The following is a 25896-nucleotide window of genomic DNA, read 5'->3' as shown; positions in this document are numbered from 1 at the left end:
CTCGGGGAGACTTCAGTGGACAATCACGCAGGGCACGGACTGTCGAAAATAAGAGCGGAATTCTTCTGAGGAAAATTTGCCAGGGAAAATACCCGCGGTTTTTAGCATTTAGCGCTGAGTTCTGCTCTAAAAAATACACCCCCATGAAGCTCCCCCAGAAATCAGTTCTGGCAATAACCACCACGCTATATTATTTATAATAATGATATATTAGCTGAGTGATGGTCTGTTCCGCTATTCAGAAAATCATTTGCATCTGCTTTGGTAAACAGGTAGGAGCTGGTTGGCTTTTTGGGGACACTGCGCAGCTGAGAGTGCTGAGAGAGTGCTGAGAGAGTGCTGAGAGAGTGCTGAGAGCCATTCCTCAGCGCTCAGAGTGCTCCCCGTTCACTGCCACCCCCATTGTTAAACAAATGATACACCTGCACTCACTGAGAAAGGCATAAAAAATCTGTAAAAATACTGTTTTACATAAGAGGCTTAATGTTGTTTTCATCTATCAGGCATGTGTGAGATGAGAGTGACTGTTAGAGACTGTTTGTGCAGCAGTCGTGTGTGTTTATGCATTAGTGTGTGAGGGACCAGGACGATGGACAACACAGAGAATCGGTGGGTAGGACTGTTACCTCATATGTCCAGGGTTTGTGGCTTGCATCCTGACTCTTGTTCTGTGTGTGTGTGTGTGTGTGTGTGTGTGTGTCTCCTCCCATCGTCCACAAAGACATACTTAGGCGAACTGGCATCACTAAACTGTCCTTAGTGTGTGATTATGTTTACATACTGTTGCCCATGAGTTTTGACCCTATACTGTACTGGTATTCTGTGCAAGGTAGTCATGTGTCCTGTGCATACAGAGTCATGCTAATGGCTCATTATGACTGTACGCTAAAGAAATGCTTATTAAAGACGGATGGATGATAAGGGCGGGGATACTTTCTTTCAAAGTATTTCTGTCCTAAATTCTCTCCGCTGAGACAGAACACTAAAAATGTAATGACATAAAGGGTATTTCTGTGCTGAGTCTGCTTCTCAACGATGGTGCTCTCAGAATACACCAACAATCAAGGCATTAAAAATATGATTATATTTTTCCTCATTAATTTGCTAAATTACTCCAATGTCAACCCTCCATCTTTTCCATAATAGTACAACGTAACCCTAGTACATGAAACCGGAATCACATCAATGTAGGGGCCATTCTAGGATATTTTTATGATGGGGGACATAGGAGGGACCCTAATTCATACAGAAGGGCCATCCATATCATAAGCCAATGGGATGTTTGAAATTGGTGAGTGACAGGGGAGTAGGCGGTATGGGGACCAATCAGATTTCTGCTGACACCACTGGCTCCACCCCTGTATACTCCCAATGCATCGATTCCAGAGATGGATAACCCAGCCCAGGCCAATTATGAGGGAATTATCTGACCCCACTTAACAAGCTAGAGGTGTCCTAACCTGACACACCTTTAAAATGATGACCATTGTCTAAGGGAGAAACATGCCCTCTCTCCTTGACATCTCATCGTAGATAGGAGCTCGAAGGGCAGCTAAGCCGTGGTGAGACGTCACAGTCAGCGCCGTAGCTTAGCTGGAGATCGCCACCTCTGTGATTCGTCCCTCCCCCATCGCGTTAATAACGTGCCGATTATGGTCGCTCTGTCTTCGTGTCACCCCAGAGGTCTCCGCATTTTCTAAACCCTATTACTGTTCTGACTGCCCCATTATAAAGTATAATTTTGACCTGGACCTTTAATGGAAGCCTTCAGTAGGGACGCGGCTTGCGAGGAACACTAACAGAACTGAGAGGACCTCTTCTGAGGATGGCTGCGGTGATGTAGAATCAATCCGGGAAGGCAGATAGGGAGAAGCCCCAGAGTTTGAACAAATATGTGTCGAGGAGGGTGGGGAACACTGGCAGGGAAGTAGAGACGGATTACGGGAGTAAAAAAGAAAACCGGAGCTGAGCTCCATGTATATAAGCTGGTAGGACATACAATCAGCCACACGCGAAAAAGTCTGCATGATTTTTAGATTTCGTTGGCTTTTATTTACTACAAAAAAAAAGGCTTAAATCTCAGCCCTGTTCACCAGCCAGATGCACCTATAACACGGCTGCAGGCATATTTATAAAAATCAAGCCTATAAAGAGGGTGTCTCATATATTACCTTGAAGAGACAGGAGGAGAACTCTGGCTAAACGGTCCCACCGTGGAACAAAGGCAGATTGATCACTCCTGTTCTCAGAGAGTAAATTAAAAATACAGAATGTTTACCTACGCAGACGCCCACCCAGCCAGGCACGCAATTAAACCAGGCAGCAGAACGGAATTACAAATCGTCCGCTTCCCTATTGGCGCGGCTCATTATGGGATGTTCGGCCAGCGGGCACAGGTAGACGAGCGTCTGTGGGGCGAGCGAGATGTCAGACTTTCTGAGGAAGGAAATCATTTGATGAAGGTGGCGTGGAAGATGCAGATACGCCGAACCTGGTGGAGTTCTGTGCGATTATCTTGGGACATGTGGTGTATGGAGGGTGGGGGGGGCAGGTACATGTTTCTGTATGTCCACCTCAAGCTCGAGGTTTGAATACCTCCAGATATTCCACATATCCTGCCAGCGTTGAGAAGCATGCAGTCAGTTGAACATCTTCTTCCTGCATCACTTAATACTCCCCCTGTGGCATAGGGCTCTGACGAAAGGGGTGTTTCCCAATATGTGTACTTGACTGTACTTGTGCTCTCGCATAAACCCCCCCCCCCAGATTTCATACTTGCCCCGCCCCAAATGTCAAGGATACATCGGTTGCATCCTCGCTAAACGAGAGCGATCCCGTGATTCAAAGTTCATTCTTGGGAAGAAAGTTAGCAAGACCGGTCTTCCCAGAACCACAAGTTCAATCTTGGGTTCTCGGTACTGAGGAACACCCAAGGTCTCCAGGTATCTGGGTCCTGGGTTTAGCCTCTCCAGTGGTGCAGGGTTCCTTGCCATGTCCCCAAAAGCTTCCTGGGAAAGGTTCTGCAGTCACTGTAACCCTATACTCGATAAATGTTTAAGGATCCATATACTGTATGTACGTGCATCACAGTAAAGCAGCGTATAAAGTGGTGCCCATTTTAGCATCAGCTACACAAAAGTGCATGCTCTTGACCTTTCACGTAGATGAAACGCATCGTATTCCATCGCACAGGGTGACACAGCAGCTGAGCCAGGAATGCAGCACGCAAGTAAATCCGCAACACAGAGGACGTACGCCACACATGCCGGCCAATAGGACAGCGGCGCACACGCCAGCCAATAGGAGAACAGAACACACGCCAACCAATAGGAGAGTGGCCCATGTGCCAGCCAATAGGAGAACAGCATCGTGTGTCAATACGACTCACTCTTAAAAAAGGACTGTAACAAAGCATTGTGTAATAACACCGCATTTTGTAATAATGCGACAATGTCTCAATGAAGACATTAATTTTGGTTGTTTATTACATAATGCACAGTATTACATTTTCATCTTTACAATTCAATTCAATTCAATTCAATTTGTATAGCGCATTTTCACAGCATTGCATTGTCTCAAAGTGCTTTATATTATCCCTGCCCAAAGCCCCCAGTGAACAGCCAGAGGCGACAGTGGCAAGGAAAAACTCCCTAGAAGGAAGAAACCTCAGGAGGAACCAGACTGAGAGGGGAGCCCATCCTCCAGGGGCCGGCAGAGGAAGTCAAATGAAAGATGGCAAAACAAAATGCACCTCCAGCATTTTGTAATAACCACCACAATATGTAATAATTTATCACAAAATGGAGAGATATTTATTACATATTGTGTTCAAACTGTCTATTACAATATGTGGGTGCTATTACATAATGAAGTAAAAATTTTGTTACAATTTGTCAAGTTACTACAGTATGTAATGCAGTATTCGTACATAATGCATTGTTACAAGGACAATTGGTATAAATGACATGCTTCTGTGGGTATATATTCTCAGCAGCAGCTTTATCTACCTTTAAGTCCATGACCTTCCAGCTGCGATCCATGTTAATTTACACACAGAAAATGTCTGAGAAGCAGGCAGTTTGTCAGAGTTTGTCAGAGTTACCTCAAGCTTAGACTCAGCAAGGAGCCTAGGGGGCCGTTAGTGGGGGCTGCGGTCGATAAAACCGTCCATCCTGAACTCTGACACCGATTTCTCTCCTCCTCTGATTAACTGGTCCCTTTAAGTTTATAAGCAATGGCCGAGAGTCGTTCGATCGCTCCACTCGTCTGCCGCCCCATCTCACACTCCACGGAGCCGGGAAGTTTTTAGGACAAAAACTATATTTTTATAATCACTCATTTTGTATAGCTGACATCAGTCGTTGTATTAAATTAAGCCTCTGGTATCACGTTTGGTCTAATACGTTGGTATGTACCTCTATATTTTTACTCAAAGTAATATGAGTCTACAAATGATTCACTTGAATTTTAAACAGTCATTCAACACACAGAAAAGATGAGAATGAATTTGAAAAATGATTCAGGCTCTGTTAGGCCTAGTGAATGACTCTCATCCTGAATGCAGGCTGGGCCATAAAAAAGGTTAGTTAGGTTTCTGAAAGGTCTGTTTTACAAAAAACATCTGTGATTGGTTGCCATTTAGCCAGCCTTGGGGTGGGCGATGCTTGTGATTGGGTGGAGTTTCTTTGGACAATGGACATCCCATTGGACATTGGCTGTCATGTTGTGGAGTTACAGAAAATCATTGGCCCTTTTGACATGTGAAGACACGGATATACGGCTTCCAAGCTGGATCTGCTTGAGCGGACATGAAAGATCTCTCTCCAAAGGTCGCCTCAGATTCCATCCTTGCTCGTGTCTCCTTGCCCACTCCTCGATCCATCTGCCACATTCCGGCCTCTTTGGCACCGGGAGGCATCACAGCGGCGCTCGCTTGTGAATGTGCCTGAACAGCATCGTTACCGTGACGTCGCCGGCCACTCGGCACCTGTGTTTGCCTTGCTTCCTTTCTGTTGCCCTTGTTTGCTAACGGGAGGAATGAGAGCGAGCCGTGGGGAGCAGCGGGGCACGGGGGGGGGTCACTGCTCCGACGCACGGCTGCCACGGGGGGATGACAAGTGTCAATGTCGCGCAGACGAGCTGCTCAAGGTCGACACGCAACGAGTAAATGCAACAGCCGGCCCACATGAGCATATGACCACCTGCATATAATGGCATTCAATTACGCAAAGTGCTCACTGTGTGTGTGTGTGTGTGTGTGTGTGTCTGTGTTTCATCCAAACGCCCTTACTAACCCGGCCTCCCGGCTAATGCGGCTTGTGCCCTAACCCTAACCCAATAGCTGTTAAAGACAGATCATTAATCCTTAAAACTTCTGAACCTGCTAGTTTTTTGGGGTGAATAAACTACACCAACTCTTCAAGATTGTAGATTCTTGAATAAAGATCTATGCAAAAAATCCAGAAATCCATTATCTATATCAAACATAATTTTGGCCAAAAAAGAAGAATTGTGTCGGGATTTCATTAAACAACCTCCGCACACCACATGACCACATAAAAATGTCATTTATATGCTGCCCCCCCCCATTCCAAGTATGTGTGTTTCAAATGTTGATTTTCTATCTTCAGTTGTTAGTCAGTGTTTCTGATGTACGGGGATGAGTCTGATCTATACGAGGACAGTAAAATGTGGGCCAGTAGCTGCTGCAGCTAACTAACTAGCACACGTGGACTGAGAGATGAAGAAGCCGCTGATGTGTCCTGCGGGCGTCAGATCGAGGAGGACGTATCTCAGCCTGGCGACAAAGCAACCAGCCACTGACTCCTCTTAATTTCATACAGACAGCGTTTTATGGTTGTTTTCCAGAGTCCCCTGGGTTTCTGTAATGTTTCTGACTTTTACTGTGGCTGCGTGATTGAGCTCAGCATAGGGAGGGGGGTAGATTTTCTGCAGGCAGTTTTTTAATAGCGGTTTGCTCCGGCAGGGGGGTAAAGGCGGGCACACTTCCACGCCCTTATTGTTTTTTCTTCCCTGGGGAGGTGAACAGGAGACATCTGCCCAGTTCAGCCCATTTTAGTGACACAGACCCAGTTTCCCAAGCTTATACGTAGAGGGACGATGGCAGTGCCGTCCCAAATGGAGATGCTGTCCTCTTCTTGGCTAATAATTGTACGCACTGTGTGTGCTGCCTGTGCACTTTGTCTTTGTGTTACCCTACATCTTTGTATATGTGTACTTCATGTACCTTGGTGCTGTATGCATAAGAATCCGCCCCCCCGCCCCCCGGATGAAGAGAGTACATCTCATCTTATGTATCTTACGAACCACTATGTCTGTATCCCTGTACTCATCTGAGAATGTGAGAATGTGTAAAAATTCGTCTTACCACCCTCAAGTCCCATCTTTCACTTCAGTATGTTGTTCATATTTCTTTGCCATTTTCCAGTTACATGAGATCCTGCCCTGGCAAGAAAATATTTGTCACTTTATTAAATTTTCGAAAAACCAGATGCAGTCCCATTTAAAATGTGAGATGCTGAAACTTTAAAAGCAGTACTAGTCTGGCCTCCAATACGAAATTTATCATTTGTCATGGTTGACGTAAACGTTCCTATTTTGCAAATATAAATACAGTAAATAAGTTTTTTTTTTTTCCAACAACCTAAATCAAAACATGTATTTCCCAAGTAGCCAAACATCAGGAAATAAACTTTGGATTTAAAAATACTGAAGAATATTAATGCAAAGAGAAAATGTGAGATAAAGGAAATGAAATCATATTTATCGAGTTTTCGTATTTTCCTTGGAATGATAAATCTCTTGTCATGGGTATAATGTTCCTTCAAAATTCTGGCTCCTCTGACTGGTTACAGATATATTCTCCTTGGCTGTGAGCATTGGGCTCAAATTCATTTCAGTAACTCTGTCCGAAGCAGCTCCATCTCCTCCGTCATCTAACTATCTGCAACCCCTGAATCTAAATAAACCCCCCAGGACAGATGGCGGGGAGGGTGCCGTTAACCGGTGTTCTGTGTCACACCAAACATTCTCAAGCAGGTGACGGCTTTCGGGCGGAGATGACAGACACCTTCCTGCTGGTCCCATGAGGGCCGGCTGCACGTGGCCCCTATCAGACATAGGAAGTCAAAGAGCCCCCTCCCTGTCAGGGACCAACCCAAAATTCCAGTGTGTTTTTCAGAACGATGTTTTTATTATATAGCACATTTTCTTTTATCCTGCCTGGGTCAGGAGAGAAGACGAGCAAATTAATGACACAGCAATTTTCAGTCAGCCCAGACAGGGCCCTCGTCAATCTGGGTGTGAGTCTGAATGTACCTCTCCACCGCTCTGATGCTGGTCATGCACTGTACACCCAACCGGGGGGGGGGGCGCTGAGACAGGACAGTCTCAGGACAGTCAGACAGATGAGACTGGGGAATATCGACCCTGATCCTAGGTAAAAAAAAAAAACCAAAAAACAATGAATTATTAATAGAATAACAACAACAATGACAATAATGATAATAGTAATGATAATGAAGATGATTATAATGTGGTTTTTATGATATATGATATGAAATCATCTGTCAAACAATAATTGCCGTCATTCCAAAGGTGAAATTGCTTAAGCGATTGTGTTGATTAATTATACCACACGGCTTGATTATCCTCTGCAGATTGAAGACGCCTCTCTTAGCAAACACATCCTAACAGCTCGCGGGTATGTCAGGAATTGTTTGCTGGGAAGTTTGTGACCTATTCCTGTGAAAAACTCTTTGCTCATGAATATTTACATGCATTCAGGCCTGGACTTCTGGCATTTAAATTCCAGAAGAATTCACCGAAATTCTGCATGTCAGTGTTGATTACATTTAAGAGGAAAGCAAATAAACACTCTGAAGAGCCAAGCAATCTTGAATCTTCCTTGTTATAAAAAGCACATTTTCTAATACAAGTCATTTATATCAAACTTCAATTTTATGCCCAGGACCTTCTTATAGATGGAAGCAGATTAAACAGAAATGGTGCAGCTCATCCAATCGCCTTCCAACTGTGTAAGGTTTTTTTTTTGGGGAGGGAGGGGGACTGGAACCTATACCAGGCAGCATAGGGCATGGAGCAGGGGAACATCCAGGATTGGGATGCCAGTCAATTGCGGGGCACACAAATTCACATGAGCAGTTAAGAAGCATGACGTCACCAAACCGGCATGGTGCTGCAGTGATTAGCGCTGTTGCTTCACACCACTGGGACCAGCGTTCGAGTCTCCACCATGGCTCCATGTGTGTGGAGTTTGCATGTGTCGCTGTGGGGTTTCCTCTGGGTTCATCATAGGCGTGAATGGTTTGTGCCCTGCGCCCCATCCACAGTGCCAGAAGGAAACCAACATGAAGAGAACATACACATCAGATCAACCCCAATGAGACAACAAGGCGTCTCATTAAACCAGCATGCTGCCCCTGGTGTAAACCCCCCCAGAAAAAGACTGGCATCTGTGTCAGTCTCCTGTGGCCCCCGAACACCTTAACAATCCTGCAGCTCTCTATCTGTATCAGGGTCCGTATTAAAAATGCCATAAAGGTCTCCTTTCACCTTCACTGTGCCCCTGTTGGTAATTTTATGGAGCTGCAAACAGAGTTTATTATTTCACAACTTAAGTGATTAAATGTTGAGTTTATGAGCCGTGGCCTTTGCGTTTGTATCTCCTCTGACATGTTCTTTGTAGTCCCGTAATACATCACTGGTAAATACTGAACTAGAAATAATTATTACTCTATAAGTATTCATCTCATCCCATATTATACTAATTATTACTCTATAAGTATTCATCTCATCCCAGATTATACTAATTATTACTCTATAAGCATTCATCTATTCGCAGGTTATACAAATTATTACTCTATAATTATTCATCCCAGATTATACTAATTATTACTGTATAAGAATTCATCTCATCCCAGATTATACTAATTATTACTCTATAAGTATTCATCTCATCCCAGATTATACTAATTATTACTCTATAAGTATTCATCTCATCCCAGATTATACTAACAAAACAACAGCGCCTCTTTTATATTAAGTGATTACTGTGCCTAATGGCTAAAGCTGTAAAAAATCTGAGCTCTACTGAACCTTTTAACTTCACCATTAAGCCATTTCAAACCACACCACCCTATTTAATGTAATTCGGCAAGATTTATGCAGGAGAGTCCCAGACGCATGAAGTGCAGTTTCTGAAAGGGCCGTTCATTCACAGAAACACGTCCACCCAGGACTCCCACATGCCTGCAGAGGCCCCAGCGTCCTCTCTTTGTCCACCTCACTCACAACAATCTGCAGATGCAGAAACAGGCCTGGACTTGGGCTCAACGCTCCACCCACTGAAGGGTGCAGATCCAGCCTCCCAAGAGCAGCTTTCAGCATAAAGTTACCAAAGTGACTAATCATGTCTCAAACTCTGTAGACTGCATTTTACCTACAGTTTTCTTTCCATCAGGAGATAATAAATAAAATACAGTGAAAAGACCCAATAATGAAAACCCTCAATAACCCAATACTGTGCAAAGTCTTAGGCAGCCAAAGAGAAGGTTTAAAGCTATTTATCTGGGTAGTAATTGTATATTTGCTCAAAAAAAAAAAAACACATTTTAACATATGCAATGTAAGAGTAACGCAATAAAATAAACAGGAATTTCTTCTGTTCTCCAAAAGGTTATTAACACCTTGCTGGATGGCTAGATGAACACCGTTAGTGGTCAAGTCAAAAAATATATGAGTGAATTTGATGGTTGCAGCAAATACCAGGGTGACTTTAACAGAGGTTTTGAAATGATTACAATCAATCAAAAAAAGATTGTTTTGAAATGCTGATGCATTTTGACAGACATAATATCGTAGTTTTACTCCAACACGAAGATCATTTAAACATCATTTTCTTTGACTGCCTAACACTTTTGCACAGTATTGTATATCAGGATCAAGATCCTAACAAAGAATAGGGCCGACTGTAACCTTCAGAATAGGTTCAGTTCTTCTTGGAATGCTATCAAGTCCTGATCTGTATGTAGTGAGAATGTAGCATTGTATGCAGTATTGTACGTAGTATTGTATGCAGTATTGTATGCAGTATTGTATGTAGTATTGTACATAGTATTGTATTTAATATTGTACCTAGTATTGGACTTTTCTTCAAGTAGAAAAGCCTTGAAAAAGGAGGTAGAAATCTATTTCAAACTCTCCCCTTCGGAATGTCCTAGATAGATTCTGTGATGTTTCGATCTGGTGATTGTGGAGCCATAGGGTCCATAAGAGAACTCTTGAATTTGTTTATCAGTGTCATTATTACCCTCTCGGCATAAGGGAACATCGGGAAGGAAGGATGTTTACGCCTTTTGGTGCACCTAGTCCGGTGAAATGGCCTCATATTCCTCGGCTGTTATATGACCAGGCAGTGCGATCATCGGGCCAAATGACTCCCAAAAGATGGACGCCGATACCAGCAGACATTGTCGGCTGACAGTATCCTGACGCTTTTTCCAAACCTGAAAGCACCCAAGTGTAGGAGAAGAGGTGAAAGGTGACTCATCGAACGCTGCTTTCTCCCATTGTTCATAGGGTCTACGCTGGCCTTGGATACAAGCCGTCTGTGAATGGCCCTCCTGTCATTAATTCCAACTTTGTGAAACTCATGATGTAATTTTTGTTGAGACTGGGTCACAGAGGTGCTGATTCTGATGTGTTGTGATTCCTGAGGCCATAGTGTTGTACCGTTTAGTAACGTTTTGTAGCGTTTCCATTATTTTGTCCACTCCTTGTATATAGAGCATTACATAAACTATATTCCGATCACATGATGAAATTTTTACAAATTTAACACTTCGATATTTTTAAAACAACAAGCAATTTAAATGGCTACAGTGGTCAAAGTTAACGAACAAGTATGTGCATGGGAAACAAATTTCTCATCCGCAGGAGCGCTTACCAATCGATAAACCTTCAAGGATAACAACCAAGAGCCTTCGAGAAGCAGTTATAACTTTTAAATTATCTTGCACACAAGTTATACTGCCTTTCACATTGGAGACTACCCACTAACAGCGGGGAATTAGATACAATGAACACTGAATACATCGATTATGATTTGGTTTTATTTAATTGAACGGCGTCAAAACACATACGAACATAGATTTTACGGGATGGGTCCCTTCAGCTTATATTACTAAAACAAGCCGGGTTGCGGTTTGCCAAGTCGGCGATCGTCGTCTCTGCTCCCCCAAAAAGAAGAGTAATGTCGCCTTATATAGCCACCGGGTCTGTGCTGGTCTGGCGCAAGCCAGAAAGTGCTCTCCCAGGAGGAGTTTATGACCGCGTTATTTGCAAACTGGGCAACCTAAATACGGCAAAGCACCCACGCAATAAATACGATGCAGCAATCAAACAGATTCATTTACCATTTAAAAAGTTATTTACCCAGAATAAGCTCTCCTATGAAAAATACGAGGAAAGGTACTTGAACTACACAGAATAATAAAGCGACGGCTAATTTTGACTGATTTTAATGATTAACTTATGATTACTGCTCTGAAAATTTGAGTTTTAATATTCTGCACGTGTGTGCAAGTGCGTCTATAGGACTGGCATGTATAGACATAGGCTAATAAATGCTTGTTATCCTCCAAAACAAACAATACAAAACAAACAATTATAAATACTTTTACTGTTAATACGTCAATGGAGACAATTTTTAAATAGAAATGAGAGGGATCCCTGACTTATGTTATTCTTAAAGATGCACGACAATATTAGGATGCTGTTACCAACAGTGGAGGGAAAATTAAACACCGGGAAGCTTTTATAATTTAACACATTTGCCAAAGAGTGGAGGACGGTGCAGAGATGAAGGGCGTAATAAGGCGCGCTATTGTTGGGGAGTGATTTGTAATTAACTGTGGTACCTGGTGTATTGGTGACGTGGGCGCCGTGGAGCCGCAGAAGCGATCGATGGGGGCGGACCTCAGCTGGATCTGGCCCCGAACACCAAGCATCGCCGTTTCGGTGCCAGTGCCCGAGCGTCCCGCAGTGTAAGGAGGCATCGGTGGCTACGTCTACGAGGTAAGATAGCACTTTAGCTGTTTGTTTCACGCGTCTTTTCCTTAAAGAGTTAATGTAGCCTGTTCTTTTTGTGTTTTAGATAGGAAGCCTACAAATATCACCCATCGATCTTCCAACTGCTTATCCTGGACAGGGTCGTGGGGAGACTATAGATGTCAACTACAAAAAAAGATAGTTCGTTATATTCTTATATGACTGACAGAATTACCATTTTACCAGACTTGCGAGCGCTGATTACTTTATACGTTTTATGCGCGGTGTGCGGTTTTTTTAAATGTGCCTCGTTAGTTGAATAGAAAAGAAGCATATTTAGTGAGATCGCTGTCCGTGGTGCTGAAATGTGGAAAGTCACCTATGAAAGGCGCTTCTCTGGGCTACCAGAAAGTGATCTCCTAAGTGATCTGTAACACTGAAAAATACAGGTATTGAAAATTAAAGCAAAGCTTTGAAATCCATAGTGATGCACCTCTCGAATTTTCAGTTTTTGGTTATATGATTTTCTCATCTTTTCTCTCATAATGCGTTAAGTTCGACTTATGATGCATATTTCGTATTTACACGCATTTCCCCTCTCGGCAGGACAACTTTGAAACGAAGACAGTTCAGATCTCATTTTACCCGGAGCTTTGCCGAAAGCTAAACCCAGAATCCTAAGGCGGAGTCCTAAAAGCGCCCATTCTTTATGTTTCACGTGCGCTTTTTCAAAGCTGAATTTACGCAACCTGAATGTTAAAGAGCATAAGAGCGCCAGCTGTACCGAAGTACTCCTGCGATCACCGAACATGGCTTAACGGGAGGATGAGAGGCGACTGACATCCTTTATAGGCGAACTTCATCATTTTAAGAAGCCTTCCCTCCTGCAGAGTATGGCACTCCCGATAGAGGACACTCGGAGGGCGGCATCGGGCATTAAGGCACGACACGCGGCTGTCAGGTTTACAACCACCAGAGAGAAGATCCTGTAGTTTTTCCTTTGAAAAAAGAGAAATATATATATATATATACATACACGTACATATTAGAATAGAAAAAAAAACTGCACCGGCCGCTTATAAAAATCTCCAGTCATGGGGATACAACACCTCGTGCTCCTTTTAATATATCTGGATCCATTGAATGTATTGTGCGCTGCTATGAACAAGAAAAACAAGGGTCCCCCGAAGCGAACGCAGAAGGTGAAGGAGGTGAACAGCACCGCTGTGCCCACGATAGGCAGCCGGAGGGTGACGCAGGTGCAGCCGCCGGCCACCTTGAGCCACGACGCCTGCATGGGCTACTACGACGTGAGCGGACAGTACGACAAGGAGTTCGAGTGCAACAACACGGACCATCGCTACTGCTGCGGTAGCTGTTTCCTTCGCTTCTGTTGTCAATTTAAAGGAAAGCGCTTAGATCAAAAGTCCTGCACGAATTACAATACGCCGGATTGGATCAAAACCCAGCCCCCTTCGCCTGTACCGACAGGTGAGACCTATGATCCGAATCTGGATCGGACGAACACAACGGTCTATATCACCTGCGGTGTAATAGCCTTTATTATAATCCTCGGAGTTTCAGCGAAAGTTGCGTATGACAAAGCAACCAAACCCCCTCAGGAAATGAACGTCCACAGGTAAGAAAACGTGTCCCTCATACTATCTTTTTACAAAATAAGCACACCGTAATACCCCGTGTAGTGCGCACAACCATTCCCCGCGAGCTCGGTTACATGCAACAGGTATATGACAAGATATCTGTAATTTTAAAATTCATTTTACACAGACAAACTTTAATCATTCATATTTCAGAAGTTAACAGGACGAAATGTTTGAGAACCTTTTTTTTAAACTGTAGCTACTGCTACTTAAAACCAAGCATAAAGACATATATGCAAATAATTTAATTTCATTTAATAATATGCTTATGTGAATGCAAAGGTCTGTTTTTTCTAAGGACGGGAAAATTAAATATTGGGGGTTACAGCTCCCCCCCCGGTTGCTACGCCCCTGCCTTAGATTTATAGTTATTGGTAACAGTCAAACATGAAGTGTGTGTGTGATGTAAAACCACAGGTGTTGCAACAAGGCAACGGCCTGGGGCCCCGAGCTGGTAGGGGGCCCCCGAGGGCGGCTGATTACATAGCACATTGCAACGACAAATATGCTTTATATTGTTTCTCACAAAAGTGAAAATAAAGGACTTGTGTTTATTCAATCCTCTTTGTTATTATTAATATAGACTTCATGCTAAAATAATGGTAATAGATTTCGGGGAGGGCCCGTTGGGGGCCCCATGGAGTTTTTGTGCCTAAGGCGCTCAGAGTCTCTAGAATCGCCTCTGCGTGAAACTCAGATCATTAACATTCTCCTTGGATAAAGGCAGGCGTACGGATGATCATTCATAATCTGTCCACTCTCCTTAAGCATGCTGGAATCGACAGGCGTTTTGGAATTTCACGTCGACGCATGAAGGGCTCTAGCAGCCAGTTCAGTGCACTCAGCATCTTTTGGATGGCAAGGCTGCAGTTCTGGGGGTGTGAAATTGCGTTGTGACCCAGTGTCTGATTCTGTAGTTTGGTTTCCTGTGTCTCATCACTGCTCTGTCAGAAATTAGTTGGCTGGTTTTTTTTTGTGTGTAATTTGCAGACCCAGTGTGACCCACCGCATGAGCCATTCAATTAAAATCCTTGGCAGCCACTCAGAGCTGTGTGATTACCACTTTGTCATCTCTCTCTGTAGCTATCAAGTGATAAACTTCACTTTCCCCTGCTTAGATATCTGCTGAACAGGTGTGGGTTAGGACTTCATGTGGAATTATGACAAGCAAGTGCATCATACCCTCATCGACACCATGATGCTGTATCCATCCACTGCTACCAGAAGTGCACATTCCAGGTCCAGAAAGTAAAAATCCAAACCAGGATTTTGTTTCAACCAACCAGTTGAGTATAAAGAGTCACAGTCACAGAGTACTCAACTGGTTGGTTGAAACAAAATCCTGGTTTGGATTTTCACTTTCTGGACCTGGAATGTCTGCCTCTGACTGCTACTGCTGGACATTGGCTGTGATTAAAGCACCTCACTATCATTCAGTTGAGGACCTCCACTTGCGTTCCCTGAGAAATGTCTCACTTGCAGCTTCCTTAAGCAAACAGTTTGACCTGAATCGACTCGCTCATTTTTAAGCTGGTATCTTCAGTGGAAAAATCCATCTGGATAAAAACGTAGAATCCGCAGCATTTGGTTCAACTAAAAGTTCCTGCCAGACGACTGTATCAATGGGGACAGAATATAAAGGCACCTTCCAGGGGGCAGGTTCAGGGGGGGGCAGCACATGTCAGGGGCCTCTGAAAGCATTAAATTATATATAAAATTTGCCATGAAGGGGTCCAAGGTGTCATTTTGTCAGGGGACCCAGAATTCCTAGGTACACCTCCGGCACATTCCACCCAAGACCATTTGGAAAGAGCCTGTCCAGCTCCCTCTACCAAAGACAGCAGGCGGCCCACAAGATGAATAATCACTCTGCGGTTTGATTGGATTTAGATCAGTGATCATCAGCGATCCCGTGACCTGTCATGCAAGCTAGACATCATCAGCTCTAGACTGCGTTTTTTTCTAGGTGTCACCTCTGCCAATCAGTCGAGCCACTGAGTCAACATATGTGGAAATAAATGGTACTATTATGTCTGTTAATCCTTTTTCAAACCCAAGGATTTGAAAAGTATCTCATTAGTCCTTTCATAGGATAAATCAGTGGTCAAATAATTTGAATGCATTGAATTGACACTGCATTGAATCTCCAGGAGCTGGGCTGGGCATCAGTGCTATTTGTCTTTGTTTAAATATTGATAAGTTGCTCTTATTTCAAGCACTTGACCTGAATGGAGTCTTTGCCTTTCAAAGAAGGACGTTGCCTGTACATCTTAATCCGGGCTCAGCTTCTGTCTGGTAAAAAGACATCTAAGAATGTATCTTGGATGCATTTTTATTGTTGCGTTTGCGGGTACACAAGTACAGTCGTGTTTGTGATGTGTAGACGTCTACTTTCTATTGTGAATTTTGCCAGTATCTAAAGTGCAGCTTGAATAGAGGCTGTGAAGGGAACCGTTAAAGGTTAATGGTATTTTTTTCAGGGGCTTAAACAAAATCATTGTACCTGCTGTTCTCCACTGAATGGGTATAAAGACTCCATTCAGCTACTAATCAAAAAGCGCACACAGCCTGCTTCTTCATAAACACGAAGAGCTTAAAGCTGACAAAATCTCAGTGAGTCCCAGAGAGCACTAGTACAGAATTAGGCTGACTTTAGCTAACAGCTTTTATTTGCCATTTGAGGTTCTCCGTACTCAGAAGTCAGAGTCCATGTTAGAAGGTCATGGCAATGCATTCCAATGAGCCATAAAGGGGTTCTAGATGATCTGAGCACCTCACAGGTGATCATAATTTAGTAGTATTTCTGAGTGTTTCAGCAATAAACATGGATGCAGTTTGTTAGTAGTGAAATGTACATTTCTACTAAAACGATTAATACAAATTTCCCAACTATACAATATTCTCCTAATTAATTATATCAAATTGCTTTACATTAGAAAATCCATTTATAATTCTGCTTTCTTATCATTTGTCTTAAAAGCAGTTATGTGGCTTAACTGTATTTTGAATAATGAGACGTCCAAACTCTTATGTAAGTTACTCTGACTAAGGGCATCTGCCAAATGCTGTAACTGTAAATGTAATGAAGCCAGGATCTGAAAAACATACGTTTCTGTTAAAACAGCTAATTCATATTTCCAAAAATCCCCAAAATATTGTCCTAATTGACTATATCAAATAGTTTTGCCTTACAAAATTATGTGTAACTTTGCCCTTTGTCATTTGTCTTAAAAGTAATTAAATTGGCTTTAGGTTATTTTGAGTAAATCTCTGCCTACCAAGCCAGGATTGCCCCCCCCCCCCCCAACAGGTTACAGCCCAGGGGCAAAGATCTCATGCCTGAGCGGTTTGTTTACTGAGCACTCAGCCCTCAGGTTTGCCAACCTGTGATACATGGACCTGAATCTGCTTGGATCCACTCAGATACCCAGGCTGCTGGCTACACCGATACTGAACCGTTTCTCCTGTTATTCCGAATCAACAGAAACCTGTCAGTGGATGTTTAGAACAATCAGAACTCAAACTGAATCGATGTGCTCTGACACCAGCTGCTGCATTTGCTTTGCCTGTGATGCCAAAAACAAAAAAACAAATTATAACTAGACAGCTTTAGGAAGTTAAAAAAAGGCAACTACAGGTTTTTAGTATGAATTATGCTCCCAGACTAAGGAATTTGTTTTGATCTTCCATGTGAACATTCTGTTCCCCCAGAAATGTCAGTCATGGTAACAAAAATTAAGATTTCGCAGTAGAATGGCATTGTGTTTGCATTTCACTGTTCCCTGAATCAAGACAATTGCGATTCACTGACATATAATGCAGTCCTACAGGAATCCCGATACACATTGCAGCGATGTTCACAATTTGTCTGAACTCATGTCTGAAGCTTGATCATGTTACTTCGTTGGATGATTCTATTTCTCATGGACATGCATGTTGTCTCACCTACGTCTCTCAGTGCATAAAAAGCTTCTGTTTCATATCACACTAAATAGTTCACTATGACAGCTGGGCCATATTTTAAACTGAGGCATTAAACTTAAATATTATTAAATATTTGAATACATTTGAATTTGAATATATTGATAAACAAGAAGGCGAACAAACAAAGAAGCAAATACTAGTATCACAATAGACTTGTTGCAGAGGTTCACTCATTAAGATTTTGCTGTTAAAGGGGATTCATCCTCTCAAAATAACTTTGCACGTCATCAGACAATGTGGTTGCCATCTTATATGGATAACTTACTCCTTGCCTAATGATGTTAATAATATATATATATTATAAATAATGACATATCATGTATTGTTATTCTTCGTAAAGCACAAAACTAAATAAAGACGGTGATGAACAAGAAATTGTACGTAAAACTGCCGGCTAATGATATTCACACAGTAAGTGAAACGCTAATGTGTTTGAGCATAATTTGGTGTAACTTTATTACACGATAAACAGCATCTAAAATGACAAAATTTTGTCTGTTTTTCCATTTTTGAATCTGATTATTAAAATGCACGCAGGCATCGAGGCAGCAGATTCTTTTTTAAATCCGTAAATAATTCTGATTTGACGTACAATATGTGTGGGAGGAGCCAGAATAAAACGCAAAATGATCATAAAAGCATAATGGCTGGTGGTTATGTGTGATATACATGCGTGACGTAGAGGTATACAGACTCAGTTACCTCTTACAGAGGGCTGCGCACATGCTTGGAGATACGAAAGAGTAAGTGCTGACGTGTGTTTGTAGGGGGCTGGGGGGGGGGAGGGGATTAAAGTTCGTAAAAACCCATAAACCCTTCAGCTGCAGGAACCATGAAGGTGTCTGCAAGCACACTCAGCGCGGAAGATGTAGCGGGCAACTGGGCCATCGGAAATCAGGTCACTTCTGTCTGTGGACAAGATATAGGGGAAAAAAAAAAAAAACATGCCCACCATGGGTACGGAGGGCTAAAAATACACCATCCCAATGTCACATGTGGTTTGGGGACAAGGTGCACTGCCTGGTGGTTTTAACAGGTTGACATTGACATAGTTAAGACGCTCTCCCTGCTGTAAGGTAAAACCTCGATGATTGCTGCCTGTCTTGGTAATTAAGATGCAAGGTTAGAAAGAGACTTGGATGGAAAAGCAGAGCCGCTGTTCTTGGTTGGCATTCGACGAACTGTTTTAATGTGAAATCTAGACTGCGGAGATGATGGATTTTCTTAATCCGCAAATGCTGAACTCTTCATATCTGCAGAAAGAGTGTGGTGCACACTCACTCCTTACTGTACGCTTTCTTGCACGGTCAGGTGTGAAGCGACGGAATGTAACAGTATCCAGTTTAAGAGTTTATGAAAATATAAACGCAAGTATTATCAAGAACCACAGGAATGAGGAGCCTGAGGATTTGATTAAACTTTGATTAAGATTTATCATTCGCTGCATGTTATACTCGGTGTTGCTGTAATTTTCTTTCTTTTCAGAGCCCTGGCAGATATTTTGAGGCAACAGGGACCCGTTCCCATATCTCAGTACGATCATGAAAACATCGCAACAATGAATGGTTCACCCAAAGAAAACACACCCGTCCGGACCTCGAAGAACCACTACACCCCTGTACACGCTGTGAAATCCAACCATGGTGAGTGTGTGGGGACTCAACCCCGCTGTCTCCACTGAGTCAGACTGTGAGGTCATGGCGAAACCTGAATGGACAAGGGCTACAGTGGTGCTGACAGTCAGCAAGTCTGCACCTCATGCCAACTTGGGAACTGGGAAACGTGTCCCTCACAGTCAGCAGGTCAGCACCCGTGTGCCTACAGAGATGTCCAGGAGTAACCATAGCAGTGGTTAGTTGAATCCCTACCATAAACAGTTTCTCAGTTTCCCAGGACACTGGCAGGCCTGAAGACCAAGACAGTAGATGACCTAATAATAATACTAGTATTATAACAATAACAGTGATAATAATAATATGCCGACAGTGCTGCAGTGGTTAACACTGTCACTGCACACTTCTGGGTCTCTGCTCAGGCCCAGTTCGAAGGTGGCATGTTCTCCCCGTGTCGTCGTGGGGTTTCCTCTGGGTTCCCCTGGTTTCCTCCAACAGCCCAGAAACACATTATGGCGAACCGGGCTTTTTGCTTTGCCAGCGCGAAGTCATACGAGCAGCCGCTGGAGCGGACGCCTCCTCCTCCTCCTCCTGCTGGGTCCCCCAAGATCTCACGCTTTTGGATTAAATTGAGATGCAAATTAAAACCTCCATAGCAGCACTCAGCTCCTCCCCCCCGCCCCTCCTTTTTAACGGTCTCCAGTTTCCTGCTCCTGGGGATGAGATCGTCTGTCAGATGCCCCAGTATCACGTCCCAGATTCGCGTGGCACCTGTTCAGGGCTGCCGGGGGGGGCAGAGTCGTCACCCCAGGAGGGCGCGTCCACTGCAGCGCAGAACTTAACCATTTTGCTTAAACGAGCGAGATAAAATCAGTAGTATTATGCTCTGCTAACCAGAACATGCTCTTGGCATATTGCTGGTGGAGCTGGAGAGCAGGACTTTTTGATGCTAATAATAACTATAATAATAACCGGCAGGCTTATGATTAGTGTTGAATTGCGTATTTTTCACCTTGACCTTATAAAAATATTTCTGTGCAATGGATACACTAGCACCCCACCCAGAACCAGTCAGCATTTATTCACTCTGCATTCACCGGGCCAGGATGAGCGAACGACAGTGTTGGGGAAGTTGCTCACAAAAGTTATGCGTTACAGACAGAGGTGGAAAGTTCAGGTCCAGAAAGTACGAATCCAGACCAAAGTTTTGTTTCAACCAACGTGACTGTAACACTTTATGCTAAACTGGTTAGTTGAAACAAAACCTTGGTCTGGATTTTTGGTCCAGATTGGACGTTCTGGAGCTGAACTTTCCACGTCTGTCTGTACCGGATTACTTTTGCGAGTAACTTCCCCAAAACTGGCCAACAATAAGTATGATGCTCAAGATATTTGGACAATTATGGTATCTGCTGTCGTTTCCGGGAGGGAAAATGCTCCCTAACCCTTAAATAAGTCTCCTTTTAAACTTTTAAATAGTAATTAGGTATAAACAATTAGGCACAAAATTATGTTGTGCAGATAAAAGCAGCTTCCAAGCAAACAGATGACGGCGGAGGGAGAGAGGGAACAGATCTCAGTGGTCGGGCCGTTTATTGGTCGCTTCCCTGCAGGGAATGTTGGGTCGCGGCCCGGGGTCAGTGTTCCTGCTGTGTCTGCCATGTGCCACTGCAGTTCTAGGCCAGGACTGATTCACCTAGAACACCAAAGACCGCCCCCTACCCCAATGTTTTTACACAATCTGCTTGGCATTTCCTTCCTTACTTCTAAATTGCTAGCTGAGGCTGTTTGGATCATAGTTCATTCATTTCTTCGTTACTGAAGGATGCGTCACCCTCTGCCTTCACCACTGTGAAGGAAAGGTGCAAAATGACACACGGCCATGATGTTTCACCTTTGTGCCTCTGAGCTGGAGGCGGACGTAGCCCTCTGCCCCGAAAGCTTACCTTTTAGAAGCTCGTTAAACCATGTGCGCTGTCGCTTACTGGTCTCCTCCCGGAGCTGTCACTTACTGGTCCTCCCCCAGAGCTGTCGCTTACTGGTCCTCCCCCAGAGCTGTCGCTTACTGGTCTCCCCCCGGAGCTGTCGCTTACTGGTCTCCCCCCAGAGCTGTCGCTTACTGGTCCTCCCCCGGAGCTGTCGCTTACTGGTCCTCCCCCAGAGCTGTCGCTTACTGGTCCTCCCCCGGAGCTGTCGCTTACTGGTCTCCCCCCGGAGCTGTCGCTTACTGGTCTCCCCCCGGAGCTGTCGCTTACTGGTCTCCCCCCAGAGCTGTCGCTTACTGGTCTCCCCCCAGAGCTGTCGCTTACTGGTCTCCCCCCGGAGCTGTCGCTTACTGGTCTCCCCCCGGAGCTGTCGCTTACTGGTCTCCCCCCGGAGCTGTCGCTTACTGGTCTCCCCCCGGAGCTGTCGCTGCTGACCTCTGACGCACAGCTGCAATTTTGGATGCCAATTTGTCTCAATAAAATCTTAATGGCCGCCGCATATCGTTTCAGTTCTGAGCTAACGGTGCCCGCGAGTGCCAGGTCCTCTCCGCCGAGCTAACGGTCCTCTCCGCCGAGCACGCCTCAGTAATCCTGCCGTTGAAGCTCAGTCCCACACAGTTTACTGGTGGCTGAATCGGTTTTCCTCCCGTTATATCGGGGGAAAGAGGGGATTCAGATACTCATTGAACCACTTATCCACACACACACACAGGTTTGTAATTATATCTTTGTGGGGACTCTCCATGCATGTCTATGGGGGAAACTCTAATCCCAGCATGACGACCTTAACCCCTACCCAGCCCTAACCTTATCCATAAGTAACCAAACAGAATAAGACACTTTTGGCATTTTTAGTTTTTTGATTTCATTCACAGATCTTTGTGGCGACTTGAACAATGGTCCCTACAATGTCAAAATAACTTTTATTAGATTGTGGGGAATTGTGTGAAGTGTGAGATGGGGGGGGGGGGGTTGCATCTCAGAATAAAACGCATCTCATGGTGGAGAAACAGACTTCGGTGCCTGAACTCACACTCTCTCATTTCTGATGAGAATGATGTGAAAATTTTGCATGCATGAAGCAACAATTTAATCTTCCTGTCCAGGATAGCAGCTTGGACACATGGTTATAATCCTCCTGTTGTACCTCAGCACCGTAAATTAGCTTACAGAGCAAATAAATAAATTAATGACAACTAGTGCAGAAGGGAGGGGGCCTGGGAAATATGTCATGATGAATGGTCTGACATAAGCAGGCTATTTCCCCCTCTTGTCCCAAGGGCATTATGGGAAAGAGAACTTCCGCAGTGGAGGCCAAGATCTGCATAACTTCATCTCCTCCGGGTTCGTGACTTTGGCACGGCCGCCTCTGAAAGGTAAAGTTCCTCCTGACCTTGTGGGCTGAGGGCACCGGGCAGCCATATTGATTTTTCATTTTGCTCTCCTTTCATTCTTGGTCTTTCTTGGCTGTCTAAGTGACTTCAGTTCACTGTTACACCTAAGCTGCTTGCCGGACAGCCGGGGACAAACGGGGACAACCGGGGACAAACGGGGACAGCCAGGGACAAACGGGGACAACCGGCGACAAACGGGGACAGCCGGGGACAGCCAGGGACAAACGGGGACAACTGGGGACAAACGGGGACAGCCGGGGACAGCCAGGGACAAACGGGGACAAACGGGGACAGCCGGGGACAGCCAGGGACAAACGGGGACAACCGGGGAAAAACGGGGACAGCCGGGGACAAATGGGGACAGCCGGGGACAAACGGGGACAGCCAAGGACAAACGGGGACAGCCGGGGACAGCCGGGGACAACCGGGGACAACCGGGGACAAACGGGGACAGCCGGGGACAAACGGGGACAACCGGGGACAAACGGGGACAGCCGGGGACAAATGGGGACAACCGGGGACAAACGGGGACAAATGGGGACAGCAAGTTAACTTTTCATGAAACCAAAAACATTTGGATAACTTTTAATGCACTGGAACATATAAAGTACTGTACAAAGGTCTTAGGCAGACAAAGAAAATGTTTTATGCTATTTACCTAGGTAGTAAGTTTCATTTTGCTCAGAAAACAATACAGTTTAACACTTGAACATATAGTAACACAATAAAAACTAACAAGACTTTCTTCCGTTCTCCAAAAAGTTACTGATGTCTACATGAATGTCGCTTCGGTCTCCAAACCTGTCCTCAGGAACACCACAGTCATTCCATGTATTCGTAAAATTTCACCACCAGCTCACTTAATCAATCAATTAAATTAGTTTTACAGTTGTACTAACGGTCGAGTTAAATAATGTGGTGGCGTATTGCTGGGTTCCTACGAATACTGGGTGGCTTTTGGAGAGGATTCGAAACAGCGCACTTTTACAGACATAATAATATAGTTCTATACCTATATTAAGATCATTGACGCATCATTTTCTTTGACTGCCTAAGACTTTTGCACAGTACTGTGTGGGTGTGCATGCATGCATGTGTGTGTTTTGGGGTGAAGGTGTCATGCAGCAGGGTTTGTTTGTTGCTCAGGTTCAACAGGATGCTACAGATACCGATATGCATCCACAGCTAAATGGCTTGTCGATGTCCGTTCACAGCACAACATTCCGTCGACGGGATCAGTCAGCTGGGCTGGCCGGGAGACCTGGACATCCCTCTCGCATACAGTAAGTATCCCTGTCGCGCACAGCTGTGTAGATGGCAGGCGGACCCATAGCTCTCAGTATCAGAGAGCAGTGTGTGGTCTCTCCCTGGGCCTGGAGAATCAGAATCCAGCTGGTTTTGTATGTGACCCAACATCTAACTGGTTTAAGAGGAGTCCCAGCTGAAAAACCAGCTTAAGTTGGTTAAGCTGGTTGACCAACTTATAATAGTTGACCAACTTAAGGTATGTTTTCGCATGATGGTTTGATGGTTAAGCTGGTCATACCAGCTTATGATGGTCATTCTAACTGGTTTAGCTGGTCATACCAGCATGCACCAGCTGGATAGACTGGCCACACCAGCATGACCAACTGGTGACCCACCCAGCTAAATCATCAAAGAGCAGCAGGAGCTGGAACATGACCATCTAAGACCTGCTAAAACCAGCTACCAGCATAAGACCTAATGTTCAGTGTAAAATTTGTAACTAAAACACTGTAACGGATGGATTATTTATTCGGTCCATTTCATAGCAACTAAAGAACATTAGGAACTTGGCTCAGCTGGATCAGTTGTTGTGTGGCACTGACCGGCTGCGGAAAGGTGACATTCGGGGTCAGCTGGACTGTGAGTCTCCGTGACCAGAGCTGAGGTCTCCAGCCATGGGGTGTGACAGAGCTGCAAGCTGTGAAAAAACGGGGCCTTAACACCTGGACGACCCTCCATGACACAACAGTTATCAGGGGTCGACCACACTGACATAGACTGCCTACTGTTATTGTTTGGTGTCTGCAGCCTTAAATCCACTAAGCAGAAAATCACAAACAGCACAGTAAGCAAATGCAGACTTTTACCTACATTAGTTATATTACTAAATATTATTAAATGTAAGACCTAGGTGGCTTCCAGATCTCAGTGTGGATAAATCCTACTGGATGATCTCTGGACAAACAAGCACATATATGCATGTATGTCCGTGTGCATGAAATGGCAGCCGCTTCTGCAGCTCGCATCGAGCGGCTCGATGTTGACCTAAAAACGAAAGCTTGGTCGCCTGTGACGAGCGGTGCAGGAATACACTTCTGGTTTCATCAGTAAACAGTTTTAGATCTCGGCACTACCCGTCTGCGCTTACTGGGTCGGCTCAGCGATCCATGCATCCGGCCTCTGAATAAAAATGAATTGTCCGTTCCGGGCAACTCCCGCACTTTCCTCTGACACTAGCAGGAACGGATGGACGGATCAGAACAATCCTCTGTCCTCCTGGTTACTGAAATGAAACCTTGTCAGTCTTGAGATCGTTTCCAGGATTTGTTTACGCTGATAAGGGCCTGTGGTGGAAGGAATAAAGTGACACCATCATATGTAAAAGCCAAGTCCCCAGAATCCATGCATGCATAATGTGGAACCTCAAACTCAGGGAGAAGTTATATGAAAGCCTAGGAGACTGGAATTGATGAATGGAATGTGTTTAATGGCCTGAGGCAGTAATACACACTGTGTCACACCAGAGATGGACAGCCGGACCCACACTTGTTTGAGGCAGCGGTTACTGCATGCGAAGAAGCCGCCCGTTTGAAGGGGAATCTTGATTATTCATGCAGTGAGATCAGTAGACTGTTGCCAGGTGCCACAGGAGATCATCAATAGATGTGAGCAGATTGGCCGACCATGGATATTGGCGGGGACTGCATTTTGGTTGATGTGAGGAGATTGGCTGACCGTAGAGATGGGCGGGGACTGCATTTTGGTTGATGTGAGGAGATTGGCTGACCGTAGAGATGGGCGGGGACTGCATTTTGGTCGATGTGAGGAGATTGGCTGACCGTAGAGATGGGCGGGGACTGCATGTTGGTTGATGTGAGGAGATTGGCTGACCGTAGAGATGGGCGGGGACTGCATGTTGGTT

General features: G+C 44.5%; 1 protein-coding gene across 2 annotated transcripts in view; it reads left to right on the top strand.

Annotated features, from left to right (window-relative positions):
* The first annotated feature begins 11987 nt into the window (after positions 1–11987).
* The window catches only part of LOC111855935 (protein shisa-6), a 39331-nt gene continuing 25422 nt past the window's right edge, over positions 11988–25896 (top strand). Inside the window, exons 1-5 of one of the 2 annotated variants that reach the window (XM_023835453.2) lie at positions 11988–12117; positions 12697–13729; positions 19221–19378; positions 22614–22709; positions 23942–24010. In XM_023835453.2, the coding sequence (XP_023691221.1) occupies positions 13185–13729; positions 19221–19378; positions 22614–22709; positions 23942–24010 (868 nt within the window). In that variant the 5' untranslated portion in view covers positions 11988–12117; positions 12697–13184. Of the gene's footprint in view, positions 12118–12696; positions 13730–19220; positions 19379–22589; positions 22710–23941; positions 24011–25896 lie in introns of both variants that reach the window. The other variant, XM_023835452.2, reaches the window with a different exon arrangement.

The sequence above is a fragment of the Paramormyrops kingsleyae genome, chromosome 22 (assembly GCF_048594095.1).
Source record: "Paramormyrops kingsleyae isolate MSU_618 chromosome 22, PKINGS_0.4, whole genome shotgun sequence".
In the NCBI taxonomy this organism is placed as follows: Eukaryota; Metazoa; Chordata; class Actinopteri; order Osteoglossiformes; family Mormyridae; genus Paramormyrops; species Paramormyrops kingsleyae.
Note: the sequence above shows the minus strand (reverse complement) of the source record. Positions and strands in the feature narration are given on the sequence as shown.